At 37.4% G+C, this 22,159-nt stretch overlaps 2 protein-coding genes across 4 annotated transcripts; one reads left to right on the forward strand and one right to left on the reverse strand.

Moving 5' to 3' along the window:
• The first annotated feature begins 7,053 nt into the window (after nucleotides 1-7,053).
• On the forward strand, nucleotides 7,054-18,666 carry LOC149922517 (uncharacterized). 2 transcript variants are annotated; one of them, XM_090163741.1, is made up of 11 exons: nucleotides 7,054-7,234; nucleotides 7,670-7,750; nucleotides 7,888-7,960; nucleotides 9,263-9,330; nucleotides 9,396-9,482; nucleotides 9,629-9,772; nucleotides 9,854-9,990; nucleotides 10,049-15,957; nucleotides 16,025-16,154; nucleotides 16,992-17,027; nucleotides 18,080-18,666. In XM_090163741.1, the coding sequence occupies exons 1-11, from the start codon at nucleotides 7,190-7,192 to the stop codon at nucleotides 18,375-18,377; spliced, it is 7,008 nt and encodes a 2,335-aa protein (XP_090019867.1). In that variant the 5' UTR covers nucleotides 7,054-7,189; the 3' UTR covers nucleotides 18,378-18,666. The 2 variants fall into 2 exon arrangements, with proteins under 2 accessions (XP_090019867.1, XP_090019868.1); XM_090163742.1 differs by lacking the exons at nucleotides 7,054-7,234; nucleotides 7,670-7,750; nucleotides 7,888-7,960 and adding an exon at nucleotides 8,399-8,930.
• On the reverse strand, nucleotides 18,536-20,234 carry LOC149922518 (ankyrin repeat and SOCS box protein 1-like). 2 transcript variants are annotated; one of them, XM_090163743.1, is made up of 6 exons: nucleotides 20,104-20,233; nucleotides 19,778-20,021; nucleotides 19,486-19,706; nucleotides 19,240-19,430; nucleotides 18,998-19,155; nucleotides 18,536-18,934 (listed from the first exon to the last, which is right to left on the reverse strand). In XM_090163743.1, the coding sequence occupies exons 2-6, from the start codon at nucleotides 20,007-20,009 to the stop codon at nucleotides 18,753-18,755; spliced, it is 984 nt and encodes a 327-aa protein (XP_090019869.1). In that variant the 5' UTR covers nucleotides 20,010-20,021; nucleotides 20,104-20,233; the 3' UTR covers nucleotides 18,536-18,752. The 2 variants fall into 2 exon arrangements, with proteins under 2 accessions (XP_090019869.1, XP_090019870.1); XM_090163744.1 differs by lacking the exon at nucleotides 18,536-18,934 and having other exon boundaries at nucleotides 19,001-19,138; nucleotides 20,104-20,234.
• Nucleotides 20,235-22,159: the final 1,925 nt, after the last annotated feature.

Here is a 22,159-nt window from a genome sequence, read left to right on the forward strand (position 1 = left end):
GGGCCGCTGTGTGCTCGTCGTTCCCCTTCAGGAGCTCTCTCCAAAGGGTTTGACTCTTTACCTACGTAGGGAGGGTGTCGGCTGGAGTTGCTACAGCATCCAATTTTAATCCCACTGCGGTGTGTGAAGTGGGGATTGGTCGTATCATTGCTGCTCCTTCTGCTGGGTTGAGTGGTTTGCGTCAAAGGTGCGACCATCAGTAGTAGGGTACTACTACCCATGCTGTATTTGTCACCTGTCCGGGCTAGGTGGACGCTAGCGTAGGGCACTATGATGATAGGCCTCCGGTGGACGTGGTATGGTCTCTGTTACTAGGTACACCGGGCTATAAATTCTGACACACTGATGATATCTTCGTAGCCGCGGATAATTTGGTTGATCTTCAGAGACTCTTGGATATTTGGGGAGATTTTGCCTAATACATGTAGGTATGGACTCTTGATTAGCAGTGAAAAGTGTAAGGCTGGTCTATTGGCCTGGACGGTCAAATTCCCTCTCTCGAGGGTACACCGATCCAATTTACTACCTCGGAGTTTCGTTTAGCACAAGAAGCGACTATCTGGAGCCTCAACAGTCTTAACTGTGTCCAAAGTCGGGGCGTCTACAAGGTGCGATTAACACAACCCGTATACTATGGAAGTCCGTCGCGGTACCGAGTTTGAGCTAAGCCAATGAAGTAATGTGTCTAACAGAACCTACTATTCGTCAACTGGAGCCATCTCAGTTCTCTGTGGGGAAAGTGGCAGTTGGTGGAATTATTATGACGGCGAAATCAGCCATTAAAGGGGAACCTGCTTGGTCCACCTTTGAAAAGCGGGAAGCTCGAAGTAAGCTGTTATACCTGGGTCGTCTCATTTTTACGCAACCAATGCGACTTGACTCATTCGTTTACCGGTATGTAAGTGCCATGGGACATATGACTTATCGGGCGAAGAGGTTAGAAATATTGGATCGGGCGTAATTTTACGGTCACCCTCGCGGGGAATTAACATCTTTTCGTGAATGAACTAACGTTACGGACAATGCGGTGTGGAAAACGTGTTAACAAAGTGGCGCCGGGAAATGGCCAAACACCATAACCTCTCCAGGCCCATCTCTACCATTGTGCTAGGTAGGGCTAAGCCCTAGAGCGTCGAGCTCCGATAGGGCGCCGTCTGGTTCTTAATATTTATTTTATAATTTATTTGTAATCGGGTTTTTCCGTTTCAAAATACGCGGTAGATTAAACCGAGGCTTAAGACTGGGCAAGATTCACCGCGTTAAAATTTTCACCTACTTTAAACATAGATTGTGAACGAATCAATGGAGGAAACCAGCTTTTAAATAAACCTTGAAACTTATTTCAAGTCATATTTAAAATTCACTGATGACAAAATTCGCGAAAAGTATTAATATCGTTCCGAATTACAACCTACTTTCTAAAATCTCATTTTGATTTTTAGTACGCGGGCTGACAACGCAAACTTTACCTAGACGAGCAGCTGTTCGATTATCTACATGACGCGTTAAAAATATTATTTTTGAATGTTATAAATCGATAAACGATTTTTCAAGACGATTTTATATTACATTTAAGTTTATATAAACGGGAAAAATTGTCATTGGAATATTTCTTATATCATTTGGTAGGTTAATTAACGTTTAATTATCGAAAACTTTACTTTAATTTCAATGGGGCGGGGAAAAAACTTTTAACCAAGTTACGCGCGAGCTCGCCACGAGAGGCGCTGCGTGTCATTTTCTTTTGAAACCGACCAACTTCGATCGCGCTTTAGCGGCCCCGTCAATCGCCTGAATTTAACGTGTATATATTTTCCCACCAGGGTTTCGCTACGACTAAAATTTAACATTAGTCAGATAGGAAAAATCCACAAAAAAAATTAGTTTTAAATAAATTTTAAAAAACATTGAATTTAACCGAATGTATGTTAATATTTAACTAATAGTATAATATTTTTTTAATGATTCTAATTTTTTAACGGTGTTTATAAATTATAAAAGAGTTAAACAGAAACCAAGAACATCCTCTAGATGCTGCAAGCAACATAGTATTATTGTTTAATACTTGAAACACATGTAAATAAATAAATAAAACCAAAAGTGAAAAGAAGATTCACTGTAACTTCAATGTAAATATATTATTTTAACATTTTTTATTAAATAATATTAAGTTAAAATATATTATAAGCGCAATAAATTATAATTTTAGGTTTCAACTAGTTTTAAGCTTTCGTCTTTTTAAACCTAGAATAATATTGTACATTTAGTAAGGGCCGGTTTGTAATTTTATCTGACTGAAATATTTTTCCATAATAAAGGTACAAATCTGAACAGAAATCATCCTCCTTGAAATGCAGGCTGCAGACCATCTATCTTTGACCTATTTAGTTCCAAAGATGTACCTAAGCATCTTTTATCTTCAATTATATTAGTTTTAAAATTCTTACTCTTAAAACTAATTAGATTTACAGAAAATACTACCTAAGAACGGTTATAAACTCGTGAATTTGCTATATATATATATATATATATATATATATATATACTATTAATAAAGATTTGTTATTATTAAAGATTTATAAATTTTAAGAGATTCATTATTTACGCGTCAAAACGCTCTAAACACCTCTACAGCCTTCAAAACTATGTATTCTAATATGGCGCCCTCGCGTAAAAAACGCGTCTCTTTATTTTCATTTAATATTTATAAGGTACTATTTTTTTTAAATTATGAATTATACATAAATATATTGCGAATAGATAGTTTAACTTACTATACCTTGTTTTTTCAAAATAGGAAAGTGGAAAACCGAAGAAAAAACATTTTTCCGCGATTTCGCTTGTATTCCCCGCATTTGGTGATAGTAGGTTTTTGGTCGTACGTAGCGCCCCTATCGGGATTATTCATACACGCAAATTAACATTAGATGCGAGGTGATTGACAGGGCCGCTAAAGCGCGGCACGCGTGATCGAAGTTGGCCGTGAACCGACAAAGCCGTTTTTATTTGTGAGCTAGGCAGGACCATAGAAATCTCATAGGTAACTAGAATGCTGCCGCCTACGGCCGAGCTTGACGCCAGTTCGCCTTGAACCTTCAGCCAATGAGAGGCCGTAGAGTGGTTCCGCCAAGGAGGATAATAATCCTCCTTGGTTCCGTTACTATAGCGGGAGATAGGTGACGTCATTCTCTCCGGTGACATTAAATTCTTGGCAGAACAACTCTTTGAGCTCTGATTGGCTGTTATTTGGCTTCGTCTGCCACGGCGTTTGGGCCATTTGCCAGTTACACGGCAGCATTCTAGTTACCTATGAGATTTCTATGGGCAGGACGTTCCTGCCGCCTGCGTAGATACAAGCTCACAAAAAATATAAGCCTCCATGAACAATAAGAGAATAAAATTGTAAATTTTAGGAGAGGTTCAGGAATAAAAATAATGATTTAGGCCTATAGACCCTTTTCGGTTAATAATATGGCCATAGACATCGGTCCTAGAAATAGGGTATTTGTCATTTGGAAGACTGAATGTATGGTTCAAAGTAATATTTGCACCTTTAAGGCTTTAACTGCTAAGAGCTCTAAACAGTCTTTTCAGTTCGGAGAACTGTTTTTGTCCACCGTCGTCCCACTCGCGGAAGTTTTTGCAGAGAGCCCGGAATGCCCGTCTTTTGGTTATCCGGTGGAGGATATCCCTCATATTTTAGTGGAATTTTCGAAGTTCGCACCGGTTCGAGAAGAATGTTTTTTTTTTGCGCTGAACTGATCAAGTCCAGTGGCGACAAATTGAAACAAGGCGCCTCTCTCCACAGCCCCGAAATATATTTCAGAATAGGTGCGACGCCAGGAGATTTTTAGGTGTAAATTAATAATTTTTCTCAATTTAAGGGCCCCTTGTTTTTCGATTGTGGGCCCCTATATATTGACTTATAGCGATTTCCACTGGGAAGCTCCGAGAGCGACCCGAAATCGATTTCGACGTCACAGCTCGTGTCGAGATTTCCAAGGATAGCGGTCGAGCGAGTTTCCCAGTGAAATAAAACCTCGTTTTAAGAGCAACTCTCGGGGCGAGCATTTTCCAGTGAAATACGCGGTTAAAAATAAAAGGTTTGCAAATATTACGTATAAACCGAAAATAGTCTTTAATTTATTTTAAAATATTTTAATTTAGGACCATAAAATGGACTTGAGGGGACCCTTAAAGTTGATTTGTGGGCCCCTCAGTGATAGACTATAGCCTATTTCGCCTACCCCTAACGCCGCCACTGTTTCAGAAAAAAACATTTGAAAAATTACAACGAAATGGCACCCCTTCAGTGGGCGCCCTTTTGGGACAACGTGACCCAATTGTCCTCGCAATTGTCCCACGTAGTTACGCTACTGATCAAGTCTGATGACTGTGTAGCTTTTCTTCTCGGGTTAGGGCCTGTCACGCCTGTGTACATTGCAGTGACGAACTCTTGGGCGTTGGGGAGGTCTCAGGTTAAAAAGACTGTAGATTTAATTTAATTTGAATGTTTTGGTTGTGGCATGCCGGAGGGGGGTGGAATGTTTAAAGACCTTGTATTATATTTGTGATTAGCTTTTTCTAACTTTTATTATCGTTTCTCTATTGTGTTTTTCTATAATGCGTCTACCTCTGTATGTAAATGCAGGAATCCATAACGCTACTTGGAATGAGTATCTCCCCATATCCCCTGTGGTATTTTGTGGCGGAACATTGTGGGAGGGGCTAAAACGCTTATACCGCCTTAAATGACGTCAAATTCAGTGACAAACAAAGGCTTATAAGCTCCGCCTACTATGTTCCGCCACAACGGCGGGGAATCGAAGCCGTTATTCATTCCAAGTAGCGTTATGGATTCCTGGTAAATGTTATTGACTTTTAATTTTATAGAAGTTTTCTCCTGCGAAATCATCTTGAAATGCTTTCCCTCCTGTTTCAGAAGGGGGTTTCACTCTTATTTTATCACATGAACAATAGGTTAAGATAACAATATTGTAACTTGATTTTTATTGAAAAGAAGACTGGATTAAAAATATCCTAACTTCGATTTTTTTAAAGTTATGCTATTATTTGTTTGCAAGAAGTAGATTAACTTTAAAGTAACGAAGTTATTATATTATTTATTTCTAGAAATAAATTTATTTGAATAGTAACGATATTATATTATTCTAAGCGTAGAAAATCATAAGCACAGCATTTGACGTTCAAAAAAACGAATGTATTATGCTTTCGGACTCAAATTAAGTTTGTTATATTTTGCTTTAAAACCTTATTTAAAAAAAAGTTCAAAATATTAATGATTTCTTAAAAAGCTTCAATATTTCAAGTTTACTTTTCTCAAAATCTTAATTTTTCAAGTTACTATGTTTTTAAACTCAAGTAACGGATGATTATAGTGTATTTTATTTTAATAAAGCTCACATTTTGGTTTTGATTATTGAAAAAAAGTATAATTTTTTAAGCTTTAATAATGCCAAAAGTAAATGTGTCGAGAAAGTCTGAGATGATCGAATATTCCAGTTTCAACTTAGGTTGACACGTTTTTCAATGGCCACAGAATCATTTAAAAACTCGGTCCGTATTTAATGTAGCTCACGATAGCAGAATGACAATTTAGCGTTTTCAAGCCCTATTTTCAAAATTCTGTGGCCCACTTCCCGCCGGAACTCAGAAAAAATTCGCTCCATGGTTTGCGCCTTACCGCAACCACGGCCAACTTCGATCACGCGCTGCCACGCTATATAGCGCGGCAGCGCGTGATCGAAGTTGGCCGTGCCACAAACGATGGAGCCCGATTTTTCTGAGGTCACGTGCCGGAAAAGGGTAAACGCTTCGTAACAAAACCGTCAATGGGAAAGCTCTCAGTATTCGAATCTAGGGTACGAGTTTAAATTATCTTTGGAAGAATCGACTCAAAACTCGCGTCTTTAAAAAATGTTGTTCTTTTGAAGAGGCTTCTGGATGGGTAAGAATTTGTGGCCTATTTAATAGTGACACATTAGCAATTATTATTGTTCTTTGATTACGTTTATTTTGGCAATTCATGTTCTTTCCATAAAATCATTCAGGACCGTCTTTCCTCTCTCCCTGCCAAACATTTCTAACGGAACTTGGATTCAAAAATGAAAATAAATAGGTCTTAATTTCCCGGTATTTACTATTTAGGCATGTTTTTTGGAACCAGAGCCGTGTTCTCTTAGATTCTTCAATTCGTGACCGAAAACTACGCCCCTTTTGTTCACCATTGACACCTAGGTAGCGGCTAAGAGTTTTTCCTCATCGTTGTTCGTAAATTTGACTTTAAAAAAATTATATTTGCATCGTTTGCTTATATTTTGATAAGTTTATTTCCCCCACAAGGAAGGCTTGTAGAAGCTAGTCGGTGTAGTCTAAGCGCAATCTACCAAACAAGAGGGGTTATACTCCCTTTAATGACCGCCACTTCGAGGGGCTGATCACTCCGCGTAATCGAAGTACAGAGCCGTACCTTTGACTGTACTAATGGGATAACGCGTAATCTTTGAATTCGTTGCCTTTGGCAGTGCTAATCTAAGCGTAATCCGGTGTACAGACTTTCTAAGAGTGGTTAGCCCCTCGCACCACTTGCTGCTTGATCATTCCCACGTTCCTCGCAGCAGTTAATGAAGTCCAAAAAAAAACCAGAACGGCGAAAACTAAAATAGAAATTTTAATAGAAACATCATTCTATTCTTGAACCATATGTACGTCGAGGAAATCCCGAAATTAACATTAACTCAATGTTGGAAAAGGTTTATTTTCCAAAGGCAACCTGGCTACCTATGTTTGATAATATCCTGGATGTAAGATAAGGAGAGCCAACTTAGCCTATTTCCAAAACGTTATTGTAAGCACAGCCAAGTTGTTTTATGACTTTTATCCGTAAGATAACAAGATGATGCTTTGAATTTTTCTAATGTTCTATCAATAACTCCGATTTTAACTTATAAAAGTCGTCAGTAAATAAATTAAAAAGAACAAAGAGTACTTTTAAAAACTATTTTCAAAGACCAAATTGGCTCTCCTTACTTTTCCTTCATAATCATTATGATCGTTCTCGGTCCTTGCTCGGATAGCAATACGTGCGGACAGGCTGCCATTTTGTAATTTTTTGGTTAGCATTTCGAAAAAGAAAAACGCCTAAGAGAACTGTTAGTGTTAATGTAAAATGTCGGAAAGATTTTCAAGATTTCACGAATCAAGAGATTACTCGGTTGGTCTTCACTTATTTTTAAATACCGTTTCGAGTTATTGTTTAATAATTAGTTTAGTATTACACTTCAAAATGTATTATATTAAGAGTTATGTCATTGAGGCACACTTCTTACCGTAAGCCTTTGTTCAAAAAAGCCGTAATAGTTAAGCCTTGGGTGGTTCTATTTTTAACTAATTAATTTTTACCAACTAACAATTTCATGGACGGTTCTAAGTGCTAAATTGTGAATTTTGCTTCTAACAAGCAGCAATATTTTTCTAGAATTAAGTTTCAATACATTCATTTCTTATACTATGATTTTACCATTAGCTCAGCCTCCCAGACTTGATTGCAGCATTTTTTGTGGACCAGGGAAGAGGGGGGGTCAATGTTGTTATCAATTTTCACATTCAATATGTTAGACAATTTCAAACGTATGTTTTCCTGTTGTAGGGCAAAAATTTGGATGTTGACAGCTATGACGATGGCTTACTTGAGCTGGAGCAATCCTCCTTGACTCAACCAATTTCTGAGGTAATATACTAGGGACCAGTTAGGCTTAGATTAAGGGTTTAAATGCATACTTTGTGACTTTAGATAACTAAGTTCCCGAGGATTTTGGTTGTTTCTACTCTTTGGGTTCGTTTTGTGTTTTTCATTAAACTAAACAGGATAATCTGGGATATAAGCTGTTACGAAAGCATGGATGGAAGAGTGGACAGGGACTGGGACGTAAAGAACAAGGTAATGTTCATTTTGCAAAATCTATCTGGGTTGAGCTCACGGCTGCTGGACATTCAGACACCATTCCAAATTGTAAATCCGTAGTCTATTCGTTTGTAAGTAAAAAAATCAAGGTACGTATCAAATGTGCCATCATAATTAGTTTGAAACACTAAAAGCGCAATATACACAATAATTTTGCAACTCTAGAAATATTTTTAAACAAAGCCTAGTTGCTTAAATATAAAACTGTCAATATTGGCAAAGACGTGCTAAAGATTTTACAAGTAATGCTAAAGAGTATCTGTAGTTTCAACAATAGAACAGGTAATTTAGACGAGTATTACCAGTTGATTATTTTGAAGCGTAGGCAATAAGTGTGCTAACTAGCACATTCCAGGCTGATCAAAGAAAAATAATCTTTTGTCATGTTGTGAATTATCCAAATTCTATTTCTTGATTAAAGTTTTAAGTACCTGGAATAGAAATTTGTACACTTGTTGGTTACTTGTTGATTTAAAAAAATAATTATATGATTGAAACAAAACAGTAATCAAATACAGGCGAAATACACTACATGGAAACAAATATGCCTTGTTAAAGTCAATACCTGTTTAGGGCTTTCATTTTACCAAACATTTGGTAGACTATTGTATTATTATGCCAAAGCCACAGTCATTTGTGACTTTAACAAGGAATTGATAGTTTAAATGTAAAATTATGAAATTAAAAACACTACATCCGTGGGGTTTTTAAACCAAAAGTATGGTATTGACTTCGTACTCTCTCTGCGCTTTCTTTGATTTCCCTGAAAACCTTGTTGACTGCGAAGTTGGTGCTTACACGCGACAGTTGGTTGATTCGACTTTGACTGACTTGAAGGATGCCGGAAAAGTGGCTGCTTTGGGATTTGTAGAGGGATAATAGATCAATTTCTTTACTCCCTATCTCTACACTTCATCAAGATCTCTCAGTTTTTCGAGTGTACAGTGTAAGCGCTTCTCGATTGACTATAGTTCTAATATCACGCTTTATCGGACAAAACCTGGTTTTTGTAAAATAATACTTAATACTAATTTGGCCTTTTGTTTAAAAAAATGGCCTCACTTGATTGGATACTATTGCGAGGTTTTTTTGCAAATCAGAAATAACTCAATTTAACAGCTAAAGATCTAGACTACTATGTCAAAATACGCGTCATAGTGGGTTAGATTTTTACACGTATAAAATAAAAATCGAGAAACGGATGATAAAATGTTAGCGTTGGTTTTTGTTGTTGGGTTGTTTGTAAGTGTTGGGCTATTTTTTGTTTCTCTTGCATAGGACGCCTGGAGCCGTTAAATTTTTTTGTTAAGGATGATATTATGGGCGTTGGACGGTGGGAAATGGAAGTATGTTTTTTAATTTTAAGTTAGAGGTTGTAGTATATCTTTTTAACCCATATTTGCGACTAAAGATGGATTATGCTGAAGAGACTACTGAAAAGAGAAAAGTTTTGGAAATTGAAAAGGAAGAAACTGAGGAACTGAAGCAAAAATATAAAGTATTTTAAATTTCATAGTTTTTGTTCTTTTTTCATATTATGTACGTAAGTATGGTAGCACCTTGAAATTTTGGAACTTAGAATTTATGTTTACTGGCCCCTTCCATGATTTTTGCGCTTGCATACTTAAAATTTGAAATTTTCAGGCTGTTCAGGAAAAAGAGAAAGCGGTTGAAGATGCTTTGGCTTCTTTGAAAGCAAATTTTTTCTGTGAATTGTGTGATAAACAATATTACAAACATCAGGAATTTGATAATCATATGAACTCTTATGATCATGCCCATAAACAGGTAAAAAATAATGCTGTAACTTATCTACGTTCAAAACCCTCTCCATTTTATTAATTAATGTTTTTTTTTTCATGAGCTTAGCGGCTAAAAGATTTAAAGCAAAGAGAATATGGGCGAAGTGTTGGACATAAGTTGAGGAAAGAAGACAAACGTAGAGAAAAAGAACAAAAAAGATTGAGCGAGCTTGCAGAGTTAAGGGCTCAAATTGCAGAGAGAAGGTAAATCACTTTTTCACGATGTAGGTTTGTTAAGCGTTAAAATATTATCTTTCGCAAGGGGACCATTGGAGATGGGAACAGGTGAAAAGTTCATAAGGGGAGGTGGTTTTCAAGAAATAAACTCTCAGAGCCCCAAGTCGGACCGGAGTTTGGCGTGCAGCGATTCCAATGAAGATATGGATCTGTCAGATTCAGATGAGTCTCTGCCAAAGAATTCTGATTTCTTACTTATGCGTGATATTCCGTTGCCACCCAAGCAGAATATACCTCAGAAATCTGATAGCCAACACAAAGAACCTAACAAACCACCACTACCACCCATAGAAAAACGAGGCGAATCGCTTCTGCCTGGGGAAATTCCTTTACCACCAAGTTTCGTGACACAGTCTCCACCTTCGAAAGCTCCAACACAGAGTGTGCAAGATAGAGATTTATCAAAAGTTAACTTAAACTATGGTCTTGGGCTTTTTCAAGCACCACCTCCTCTACCACCCAATCCTTTTTCAGCACCTCTGCCTCCACCACCACCCCCCTTGCCTCCTCTTCCTCCTGGTGAAGAACAAATATTGGACAAGATGATGACGGAAGTTCCACCACTTCCTCCAAGTGCTTTGATGAGTTTCAGCCATATTTCTCACTTTCAGCCACCACCTCCACCAATTGAACATTTGGACCTTATTTTGAAACCACCACCTCCGCCGCCTGGTGAAAATTTAGGGAAGATTTTAAGAGATCCTCCGCCACCTCCTCCCAGTCGGGAAGATTTTAAACTTTTATTAAAAGCACCGCCTCCACCTCCAAATGAAGAAGCAGTGACAATAAGGGAAAAACCAGAACCTAGCTTAGAGACTATTTCAAAAGGAGCCCCACCGCCTCCTCCCTTGAGTGAGATTGAAAATACTCAAGTCCCGCCCCTTCCAAGTGAAAACTTGGAACTAATCCTAAAGGCGCCTCCTCCTCCACCCCCTATATCAGAGTCCAACACGTTAACTTCTACAATACCACTGTTAAATTTGGAACGACCTCCTCTCCCCTTATTTGAAATGGAACAAGTACCAGAGCAGGAAGACAACATGAATACGATCCTTTTAGAGCAAGCTGTTTTACCAGAACAGAGTAGGCCTCCTGAAACTGTGGTAATTCCAGAACCGAGAGGTTTACCTGAACATACTGTGCTTTTCCGCTTTGATGAAGGACATCCCTCACTCTTTCCCATTGAAGAAATTCCTGAGCAGCAGTCATACCCTATGCCTGAAATGGTAGATCCTTTTTTCTATCAACCTGAACTCATGCCTGATGGTTTTCCTGAGATGCTACCAGACCCTAATTTTGGCTTATTGGGTCCTGAAATGATGATGATGGAACCACACATTTATCCTCACCAATACATGATACCGGGACCTGTAAACCCTTTAACTGGATGTTACGGGTATGGTCCCAGTCAGTTTCAGTATCCAATGTTCTACCCTTTTACGGGGAAAAAGGACAATGAAGAAAACTTACCTTTAAAAGTTCCTTTGAAACCAGCCAAGGATAAAACTGTACTTAGCAAAGATTTAGCTAAAAAAAGACTCAGTGCTTTCAAGAAAACTTTGGCCATGCAGAAAGAAGCTAAGGCTGCGAAAGATAATCCAGAAGCTAAAGCTACAGTGCCAAAAAAACCTACTAAGAGTTCTAAGGAAGTAGCTTCCAAGAGTTCTAAAGAATCTTCGAAAAATTCTAAAGATTATTCAAGGAACTACAAAGATTCTTTATCCAAGGACAAGAAGAAAGATCCATTCTCAAAGTCTCTTCAAAGTCATCACCATCGAAGAGAAAAGGAGAGAAAGACAGAATCTAATAGGCCCTCCAAGTTAGAAGATAAATATAAAGTAGATTTGAAGCACAAAGATGATGTAAAACGTAAGGAAGAACCAAAGCCTCTGGAAGACCATAAAAACCAGGTCGAAGTGAAACGTCTCAATGATTTTGATAGTTTGGAACAATTTTTAAAGTTTGAAGAGGTGAGGAAAAAATTGGAGGCTACTTTACCAGTGGAAGATGTTCCTCTACCAAAATCCAGCGAAAACACCTCATCCTCAAATTTAGAGGAAGAAAGAAACTACCATCTAAAGCCTCCCACGAAGTGTCCTTTGAAACCAAAGTTTGACTTTGTTCGATTTGTCAAATGTGACGTTCTTGACCAAACCCTTGTTGAAAAACAGCGTATTATATCTTCTTTAACCGAAGTATCTAGTGGTATCTCAGACCCAATTAAAAAACACGAAGAGTCGGAAAGCTACAATAGTTTTGTGAAGGTGTCTCTCAGAGCCACTGAAAATGAATTTGGTTCTGTTTCCCAGAGAGCAAAAGAGACAGAATTGTTAAATTTTGAGAAGATAAAACAAAATATGTCTTTGAAAAAACCAGATAGTCCATTACTCAATGATGCTTTACCACTATCTAAATTATATCCAGATCAATCTCCACCTGTAGCTTCAAGAACTGAAAAATTGGATCGAATTGGTGTCCGAGACCATTCTCCGTTCTCAAATGTAATGAGAGACAAATCACCTACAACTACAAGCAGCTGTAATAGTAAAAGGAGGAACTCTAGAAGGGGCAGCCCTCCAGATTCAGAATATTCACTTTACTCGAAACCAGCTGATGTATCAAGGTACGACCGATCTTCAAGGAAAAGGAGCCCACCAAATACAAAGAGAAATGATTATGAAAGTGATCGTAGAAATAAAAGAAATAGGGATTGGGATGAAGATGACAGATATAGGAGAAGCTCTTCAAGAGAAAGATATTCTAATAGATACAAAAGGCAGAGAAGCGCAGAGAAAAGTATTGAAGACTTAAAACTCAAGCCTAAATCTACTTCAAGGAGTGACGAATCAAAGAGGAGCTATAACTCTGATAGGTCGGACAACAGCTTATATTCTGATGAAAAAAGGAAGAAAGTAGACGATGTCAAAACACCCAGCGAGCCAGACAATGACACTATACCATTAGGATTGAAAAACATTTTTAAAAGTGTAGCGTATGCTAAAACTAGCAGAATAGATGAGGACCCTTTGGATGATTCGAAACTGGTTTGTAACCCTGAGAAGGTGATTGACATGGATACGTTTGATGATTCGCGGTTGCATTGTAATCCAGTAAAAAGTAACACTGAATTATCTCTAGAAGAACTTGCATTTTTGGAAGATGGAAAGTTTGAAAGTTCAGCAACTGGTTTAGGTGGTGCTTTTGAAATTTCTTTTGAAAAAGAATCCAACTTTTTACTGAATGAACCTAGTATTTACGAAGAAGCAGTGGAGGAGATAGTGTTACCGCTACCAGTGGTAGAAGAGGAAGAAAATGCAATACCACCAGTGGAAGAGGAAAATCCTGAACCGGAAGTGGAATATCCAAAAAATCAAAGATTAGGAACTTGGGTAGAAATAGCCAATCCTTTAGCTATTAAAGATGAACTTAATTTATCAAAAGAAATGGATGTCACAGAAGATAGTGAAGCTTCTGGTAGTTGTAAGGAAAACAGAAAAGGTGAAAGTAGAGATAAAAGTAGAAAGGTTGAAGGAGAAACAAAACACATGGAACATGTCAATGTTATTAGCAAAGATGGCAAGAAAACAATGAAGTGGCCCACTAATTTATTAAAGAATACAGAAACAAAGCCTTCCTTGGCTTACAGCGAAAGACTGGAGAGATCTAAGTCAAAGAAACATGGGAAACACTCCTCAAGGAAAAGTGATAGATCATCTAAATCACGGCACAAGTCATCTAAGGACAAGAAGTATAAGAGGCCTGGTTCAGCATTGCATTCTGATGACCAAGATCCTCTGGATAGCAAAAAGGTTTTAGAGAAACTGTTACCATCAACTGACACCATTGTGACCAAAGAATTAATATCAAGCACTCTACCTTCATCTGACAGTGCAACCAAAGAATTGACATCAAGCGCGACAGAAGAACCTCTTGAACCAAATTTAACCTTGGGTAAAGAGAAAGAAAGAAAAAGCAGTAAAAAATGGAGTAGACCTGATCTTCTGAAGGATGAATTTGACAATCTACCTCCTGGTATCATCGAGAAGAAAGTTGAAATACACTCTGACAAGCTTTGGGATACTAAAGATAAAGAAAATTCACCTGGACCATCCACAAATATTATACTTGTAGATTCTACACACAAAGAGAAATCCAATCCTATTTCCAGAGAGAAAGATAAAGAATCTGAAAGTGGAGAAGCTAATAAAGGTATTATCACTTCAACTGAATGTGTTATTCCAGTTGCAAAAATTCTAAAAGAAAAAATACAAAAAGAAAAAGCTTCAAGACTGAATGAAGAAAAACATTCAAAACTATCATTGCTGGAAGAAAGTAAACCCATTCAAGAATCTGAAATTGAATCCCAGAAAGAAGATAAAAGGACAACCAAGTTCGTAAATGAAGCTAAACCAAGTGAAAATAATGTACCTCTGAGTGTAACTTCCAGTGAAGTTCAAAAGACTACGAAGAATGTATTAAATTTGGCAATGAATCCAGACATATATTCTACAGCACAAATAGACACAAGAACTGAAACTACGTCGTCCGTTCCAGTTTCAACGGAATATCCCACTTGTAATATATTTTACGGAAATTACATGGTTCCGAATCCAGACATGCAGAAACAGTATTTAATATCTTATCCCGTTTCAACTTACAAATCTCCTGTGGAATTAAGTTACATACCTCAGATGCCATTAGGAACTGTGCATCCTCAATACTCCTCAGTCATCCCTTTACCACCTTTTGAAGAACAGAAAGTAGAATATCACCCTCAAATTCCCAATACTGTCTCTGCACCTGTAATTTCTTGGGATCCAAGCTGCAATGCCAATGCCACCATGCAATATGGAATTCAGCCACAAGTATCTGCTGATATTCACACTGATGCTGTTCCTCCTGCTAGTTCTGACATTTCACTTGTTAAAAAAGAAGATACTGATAGGCTTAAAGAAGATGGGGTTAAAACAAATGCGAAGGCTTTATTGGAAAGAGTTAAGAAGAAAAAATCATCCTCTGGAAGTTCTGGTAGTGGCAGTGAGACTGATACACCGGCATTGCCTATAGTACATCTCCCTACTGCAGGAATTAAACTAAAGAATCCTCCTGAAGGCTATTTTGGGCCCAAGCTGCCACCTGAGCTTGAAAATAAAGCGGTTATTCCCATCATTGGAAAGAGCCCCGCAATCAGCAAGAAATCTAAGAGGGACCAAGAAGAAAAGAAGGAAGAAAAAAGTGGTAAAGTTTACGAAGACCAACCAGAACCATCTGAAATTAGTGAGAATATTTTATCACTTTCGCTCGAAGATTGGAAGGAGATTATATCGAATCAACTTGAAAGAGAAGATCCACCAGTTCCGGGTGAAGAAACGTTAGCTTCCGTGGCTAATTTAGTTAGAGAAACTCTTGGAAAAAAATCCAACACTAGTAACGAAGTTGGTAAAGCTTTGATTCCAGTTTTGTTACAAACTCTTAATTCAGCATTAACGTTAGCATCCACATCTAACAAAAACCAAACAATTAAAGAAAAGCTGTCCGCGGAAAAACAATTGGTTTCATCATCCACCCAAAAAAGAGAAGATTCTGCCAGGAAACAGTTGGATGTATACGATGATAGAGTATCGACATCAGGAATTCCTCAAGATCAGATGGTGCACAGTGCGCGGTACCGTCTACTTAAAGGCACACCAGAGGACCCAACTCAGTCAGAGGAAACTTGTCAAAATAGTGGGGAGGAGAGAACTTTGTGTACGTACCAAGCTGCACCAGAAATTTTATCACCATCAACCAGCGACGAAGCACCCCCTGGTACAAAACCAGTTTTTCTTCCTCTTCCACCACCAAAGGTCGGAATTCTTTTGCCTGGAAATAGAAACTCTGATACAAGTCGGGAGATTTCTTCAAGGCCTAAAAAATCAGTCATGTTTGCCGATGGTATAATAGCTTTTTATCCAAAAAAATACGTCGTTGCCTTGTTCATAATTTGTTTTTGTTTTCACAGGCATCGCTCCTGGTAAAGATATAGTTTTGGCAGACTCACCTCCGCCTCCTCCTCCACCACCGCCTAAAGAACGTCGGAGAGTCAAAGTGAAGCATATTACCAGACCTGTAGTTGAGACTCAACCTCCTTTGTATGTCAATTTGATATTTTTTCTGCCCTTATTGTAGTGGTGACATATCAGAAAAGGTGTTTCTATAAACTAACAGGGGCTTAAGCCACTAGACGGAGCTACATTCACTTTTCATTAGCCTTTCAGTTTTTAAAAGAACCATATCGCGGCCAACGTGATAAATTAACAAATTTCTATTAGCTTAGTAGACTAAAATCCAGCGGTTTTTAAGCTTAATGTATTGGCCGCTATGTAAACTGAAAATGCTAAATTAAAGTGCGCATTTGCATGTCAGGAAAGAAAATAGAACTTGTGTTCAGAGCAAAGACCAAAAATGTATGCGAACCTTATAAATTTTTATCTCTCAGAGGGTACTATATAACCTAGGAGGGGTTTTACTATCACCGTATGTGTGTGTGTGTCTGTCCTGCCAACGCGTTCGCGTTTTCAGGGCAAAGCGTAATCACTGCGTACCCAGTTTCTTAGAATCAGGGAAAAGGTTTTTCCAAAAGTGCCCTCTTTTTGTCATTGGGTGTAGTATAATTTTTTGATCGGCCGGGATTCGAACCCGAGCCCTCCTGCACGACAGGTGAGCGTTCTACCACAGAACCACGGATACAGTTATGCTTCACTGAAAATTAGAGGTATATTTTGGCTTGCCAACTTGTTATTATTTCATTTTATGGAAACACCTAATTAACTGATACTGAAATTTTAGGCTTATCCTGTACAAAATTATTAATAGAGCAAATAATTATTATTTTCATATAATTTTAATAATAGCTCAGTGGATCTACATATTTATTAGATTATTTATCTGTAATGTTAATAATTAAATCAATGTTATATTTTTTGTAGGTCATCATCACCACCTCCACCACCACCGCCACCAAGGTAATAACAATTTTTGTTTATTTTTAGGGCCGTGCGAGTACTTGATCATAATAAGAGTACATGATTTTTTTTGTTCAGGTACCCGAACTCATAACTCAATTAAGAAAATTTACGTACACGGTTACTCAAATAATCTAATAAGCCACCTCGCGGAATCTGTTGGGTTATTATTTTTCCCATCATGTTTGGGTACTCGACTATTCAACGAGTATTTTTGAATTTTGTGTACCCGCCGCAAAAATTTCAACGCAGCACTCCCTGATATTAGGATAGGTTTGTAACTGAAAGATAGGAAAAAGAGAAGGGAGTGAAACAATAATTGAATGGTATGACCTTGAGATTAATTACAGACAAATATTGTTCTGTAGTGGCTGCGCGATTTTGAAATTCCTCGTTCGACTAGTGTTAAGTTTTAGTTTTGGATTAGTGCGTCACTTTAACGCTTAGGCCCGGGGGGGTCTCGACCAAGAAGATGTTTGAAAAAATTTCTGTAAGAGTTAAAATTGATGACGTCACCCAGATGAGCGTCCGTTGATTTTCAATATGATCTCATCTGGCTGACGTCGTCAATTTTACCTATCAACGCAAAAGGTGGAATATTTTGATAAAAAAACCATGTGATCGAGGCAACCTTATAGTTCCCTTTTTTACGAACTTTGGGCTTAGGCTACTTAGGTATCAATTTAGTAGTTTAATGCAGTTAAACAGTCAATTTATCTATGAATTATTAAGTTTTAAATCGTTAATTCGTTAAGAATTATCGTATATCAAGTTTAATACAGTTATGAATATTCAAGTATAATGTTATAAATAATTAAAGAAAACTACCAGAAAAAAACAATCTAGTACCTGAATGTTTTTCTTAACTACTCGATAAGGAATCTTTTGGCTTAATTGAGTACTTGTTTACCAGACTTGATAAAAATACTCACCAACTCGATACTCAAAAAAAATTTGATACTCTGTACCCAACTCGATTGCTTAAAAACCTCTACTCGCATTGCCTTATTTATTTTTCTCCCTTTATTGTAACAAAGTTTTTAAATTTCAAGATCACCACCCCCACCACCACCTCCGCCAAAGAAAGTAGTTGCACCTAGTGGAGCTATTTACACAACGGAACAAAGCGATCAGTTCCCGTTTCAGTTATCTCAACATCAATTGGTACCTCAGTATGGTGCCACTGGATATTATTACCCAGGATATCCAGTGTCTTACACTTCTGCTCCGCTATCGAGTGGTTACGTTTATGCAACTACATCTCAGATGTATGTTGGTGCAGTACCAGCTTACCAATTTCAAGCAGAACCCCCTTCGTCACCTACTTCTACCCCAACAACTAAAACATAAGATAGATGTAGCTTGTTCATTTCTGTATTATAATTTAGCACATTGAACATTGTCACAAATCATCAATGTATTTAGGCTTGATAGTGATGAGCTGTTTTTCAATTGAACTATCAAAATTGTAGCATTATAATGTAATCAATTTAATAACACGGAAAACGTTGGTTTTATAACAATCTTTTAATTCCCTAAATTGTAATTGTAATAATTTTTCCGCCTAAATTGATTGTTTGCTAAAAAAAAACTCTGCTTTTTTTTCACATTTAAGCAAATTAGTCGCAAATTTGGCTTAAGTTATACAACAGACCCGCTTTGTCTACAATTAAAAATAAAAATATTTATACAATAATAATTATAATTTCAAACTTTTTTCTTTTATTATCTATTTGTATAAGAATAGTGAAGTAGTTTTTCAGGATCAGTTATTAGATCGGAATAATGCATGAAATTAATTAAATTTTTGGGTAATCCAAGGAATGGGATGAGCTTCAGTCTTTTTTGTTTACCCAAATGCCATCGAATTTTCAATCTGCATAATGAACTTAAAGATAGCGGATGGCCTAAGAAAATGATGGAAAACGTAAATGAAGTTTCTTTTTAAAAATAAGTCAAAGTTAACCAACCTAATTTTTGCTTAAAAAATACTTTAATTGCACAATCTTGAGGCAGTTCAGTGGCTAGTAATTTATTTTTGTCCTGTTGCCATAGGTTTCCCCCAAATTCCAAAAAGAGTTTGCCAAAATGGATGGAACACCTATGTTTCACTAAGGTATGCGAAAGGCTTAGTGAAAAATCACTACTGGGTTAGTTTGATGCAATAAAAACGAACCAAAACATATTTAGGTCTCAAATAGCAAATAACTACCTTAGCAAGCAGATTACATTGCTTGGAAGTGGTGTTTGGCTTTTTCTGAGATTGCTTAAGGCTCCTCCGAGAAGTAGGCTAGCGTAACATTCAAAATGATGATAAATTGCTGCAGTATGGAGGGGTAGTCCAGGAACAATTCCAAGAAGGCGGTCTTCTAGTTCAGGATCTGCATCGTAACTGAGGAGCAACTGCAAGGAAAAGGGGTTAGTGAAGATGGCTTATGATATTGGTAAAAATTTACACCTTTATTCCTTCGAGAAATCCATCACGGGCTGCAACGTAAAGGGTTGAACACCTATTTCCTATATCACCATTTGCATTTGCTCCTGCTTCCAGTAGTAATTTGGCACAAGCCAAATTTTTCTTTTGAATGGCAATAAATAATGGCGTTTGAGCTTTGAAGTCCACCAAATCAACTAGAGCTCCGTTGTTTAGTAAAAATTCTATGCATTCAGGGAAATTATCTAAAAATGTATGCAAAATCATAAACCTAACCTTGTTAAACACCAAATTTGATGGGTATAAAATATATTACTAGTTGCCGCTAAGCGTAGTGGTGTTGACCCAAAAGGTCTAACACGACGATTGACTTCACGTCGGTAACGTGAAATTAACGTTTGTAATAGCGGTAAATCACCATTATATGCGGCAATATGCAATTTGACATCGCCGTCATTCTCGTCAATAATAAACTGTTCAAGATCAGATATAGGAATTGGTGTAGAATTTGGTCTTCTTCGGGGTCTAATTTGACAAGCCCCGTCCATTTAATTAAAAATCTCGAAATAAAATAATAATGAAATTTAATTGATGACAGAGTTGAGGAACACAACAAGTACCCTTTATAAATTTTGATTATACCTAAATATTTCCTTCCATGAACAATCTTTTCAACTAAACTGATTTAGATATTTTCGACACTCAGCCCTGTCAGTTCATCCATGATCCACCATCGCTTTAAAAAGACTTTAATTCAGGCACGGCCAACTTTGATGACGCGCTGTTCACGTTATAGCGGCTAGCCCATTTGCCGAAATTCCGCGAGCAAGGATTTTCCCGCTTGGTGGTGGTGGTGAACTCCATAGATAGAAAAGAAATAGAGGCACTATAATCAAGGATTGCTATAATTGTATCTGGCGAAGTTGACCGCGAGCAAGGTTAGTAGAAATTCGCTATGGACCGCGAGTGCCGACCCCCTTATCGCCAATGTATTAAGCCATGAGATGGGCAGATGACGTGGCGCCATCGACGCGCGGTGAATTGAAATACATTATGCCTTTTGGAAAATCAATTGTCATTTGATGTAAACAAAGGAAGGATAGATGGCGATGCAAATTCTGCCCATCTCCGCTTTCATACAAGCGTGGGGGGGGGCTTAATTTTCCCGCTCAAAAACAGGGGTGCCTTAACGCGGTAATCTTCCCTCTATTTCTTTTCTATCTCTATGGCGAACTCATAACACTTTTTACCTCTCCGAGGGGACTTTGTACCCTAGGAGGGGTTATACAACCACCGTGTCTGTCTGTGGGTCTGTCTGTCAGGCCTGCGAACGCATTTTCGAAGCAAAGGGTAATCACTGCGTACGCAGTTTCTTAGAATCAGGGAAAAGGTTTTTCCAAAAGCGCCCTCTTTTTGTCATTGGGTGTAGTATAATTTTTTAATCGGCCGGGATTCGAAACCGAGCCCTCTTGAACGACAGCTGAGCGTTCTACCGCAGAACCACGGATACAATTACGCTTCACGGAAAATTAAAAACTCTTCCGAGGAGAGGTATATTTTGGCTTGCCAACTTGTTTTATATTGGCTTCAATGCAAAATGGGTGTTCAAATTGGGAAAAAAGTCGTCTGCTGAATAAATTTTCGTAATTTTTTTATTAAACCAAAGTAAAAAATTTTTTTTGTTACTTAATTAGTTATTATATTTGATATAATTTTTTATGATATTTATATTTACAACTAGCCAAACTAAAATTCATAAACGCTATACGATTGCACAATATTTTAAATAATAATAAACCCCGTAAATGTATGTCAGTGGATGATAGTTAAAAATGAAAATGAGTGTATGAACTCTTAATTTAATTTGTGTACTTTCCGAAAAACTGGTTTGTATGTTAGTTCTTTAAATTTTTTCAAACCTTGCTGAATACACGTAAGTACGAGAGATGTTATCTAGAACAGGCGGAATTATTTAAGTGTTTGCTATTATTGGCATTTGATGTAAATTGTGGTAACACCACAGGAAGGCATTATTACTCATTATTACGCCAAAAAAAAAACACACGCCAAATTAACAATAATTATTAAATCTTTAAAATTTTAAGCTATCCTTACCTGAACGTGGTCATAAATATCTTTCTTTTTTTGTAAACTATCTTATTCTAGATACTTTAAAAACACGTCTTCCAACTATGACGTTTGAAAATTGCACCACCGAATACGAAATCCCTTCCTCTAAAAACTGCTTCTCACTTATTAACACATCTTATACGCTTAATTTAAAATATCACATATATATCGGCAATTTTTGCAATTAAATTGTAATAATACATGTTACTTTATACAATTTTAATACGAACAAGTTTGAATTATCCGCCTTTAGACTGTATAAAAAACTTCTGTATGAGTACGCATTGTAACCCGGCCACCTGATCTAAAGGCTTCAAAAGTCGCTTGATGACTTGGGTATTAGACTAACTGAGTATTATTTATTATTACTATATTAACTTAACACTAATTACCACAAATTATATAAATGACACTTAAGACTGAAATAAATTAAATTCAGATTAACTCAGTTTACTTTCTTACGGCAATCGAGTCAGTGACGTAGTCATGGGGGGGGGGGAGACCGGGGCACGTGCCACTACGAAACGTATGGCCGTACCTTTAAAGTTAACAGGTATTGTAGCGCGTC

The sequence above is a fragment of the Leiobunum rupestre genome, chromosome 11 (assembly GCF_980474605.1).
Source record: "Leiobunum rupestre chromosome 11, qqLeiRupe1.1.hap1, whole genome shotgun sequence".
NCBI lineage: Eukaryota > Metazoa > Arthropoda > Arachnida > Opiliones > Sclerosomatidae > Leiobunum > Leiobunum rupestre.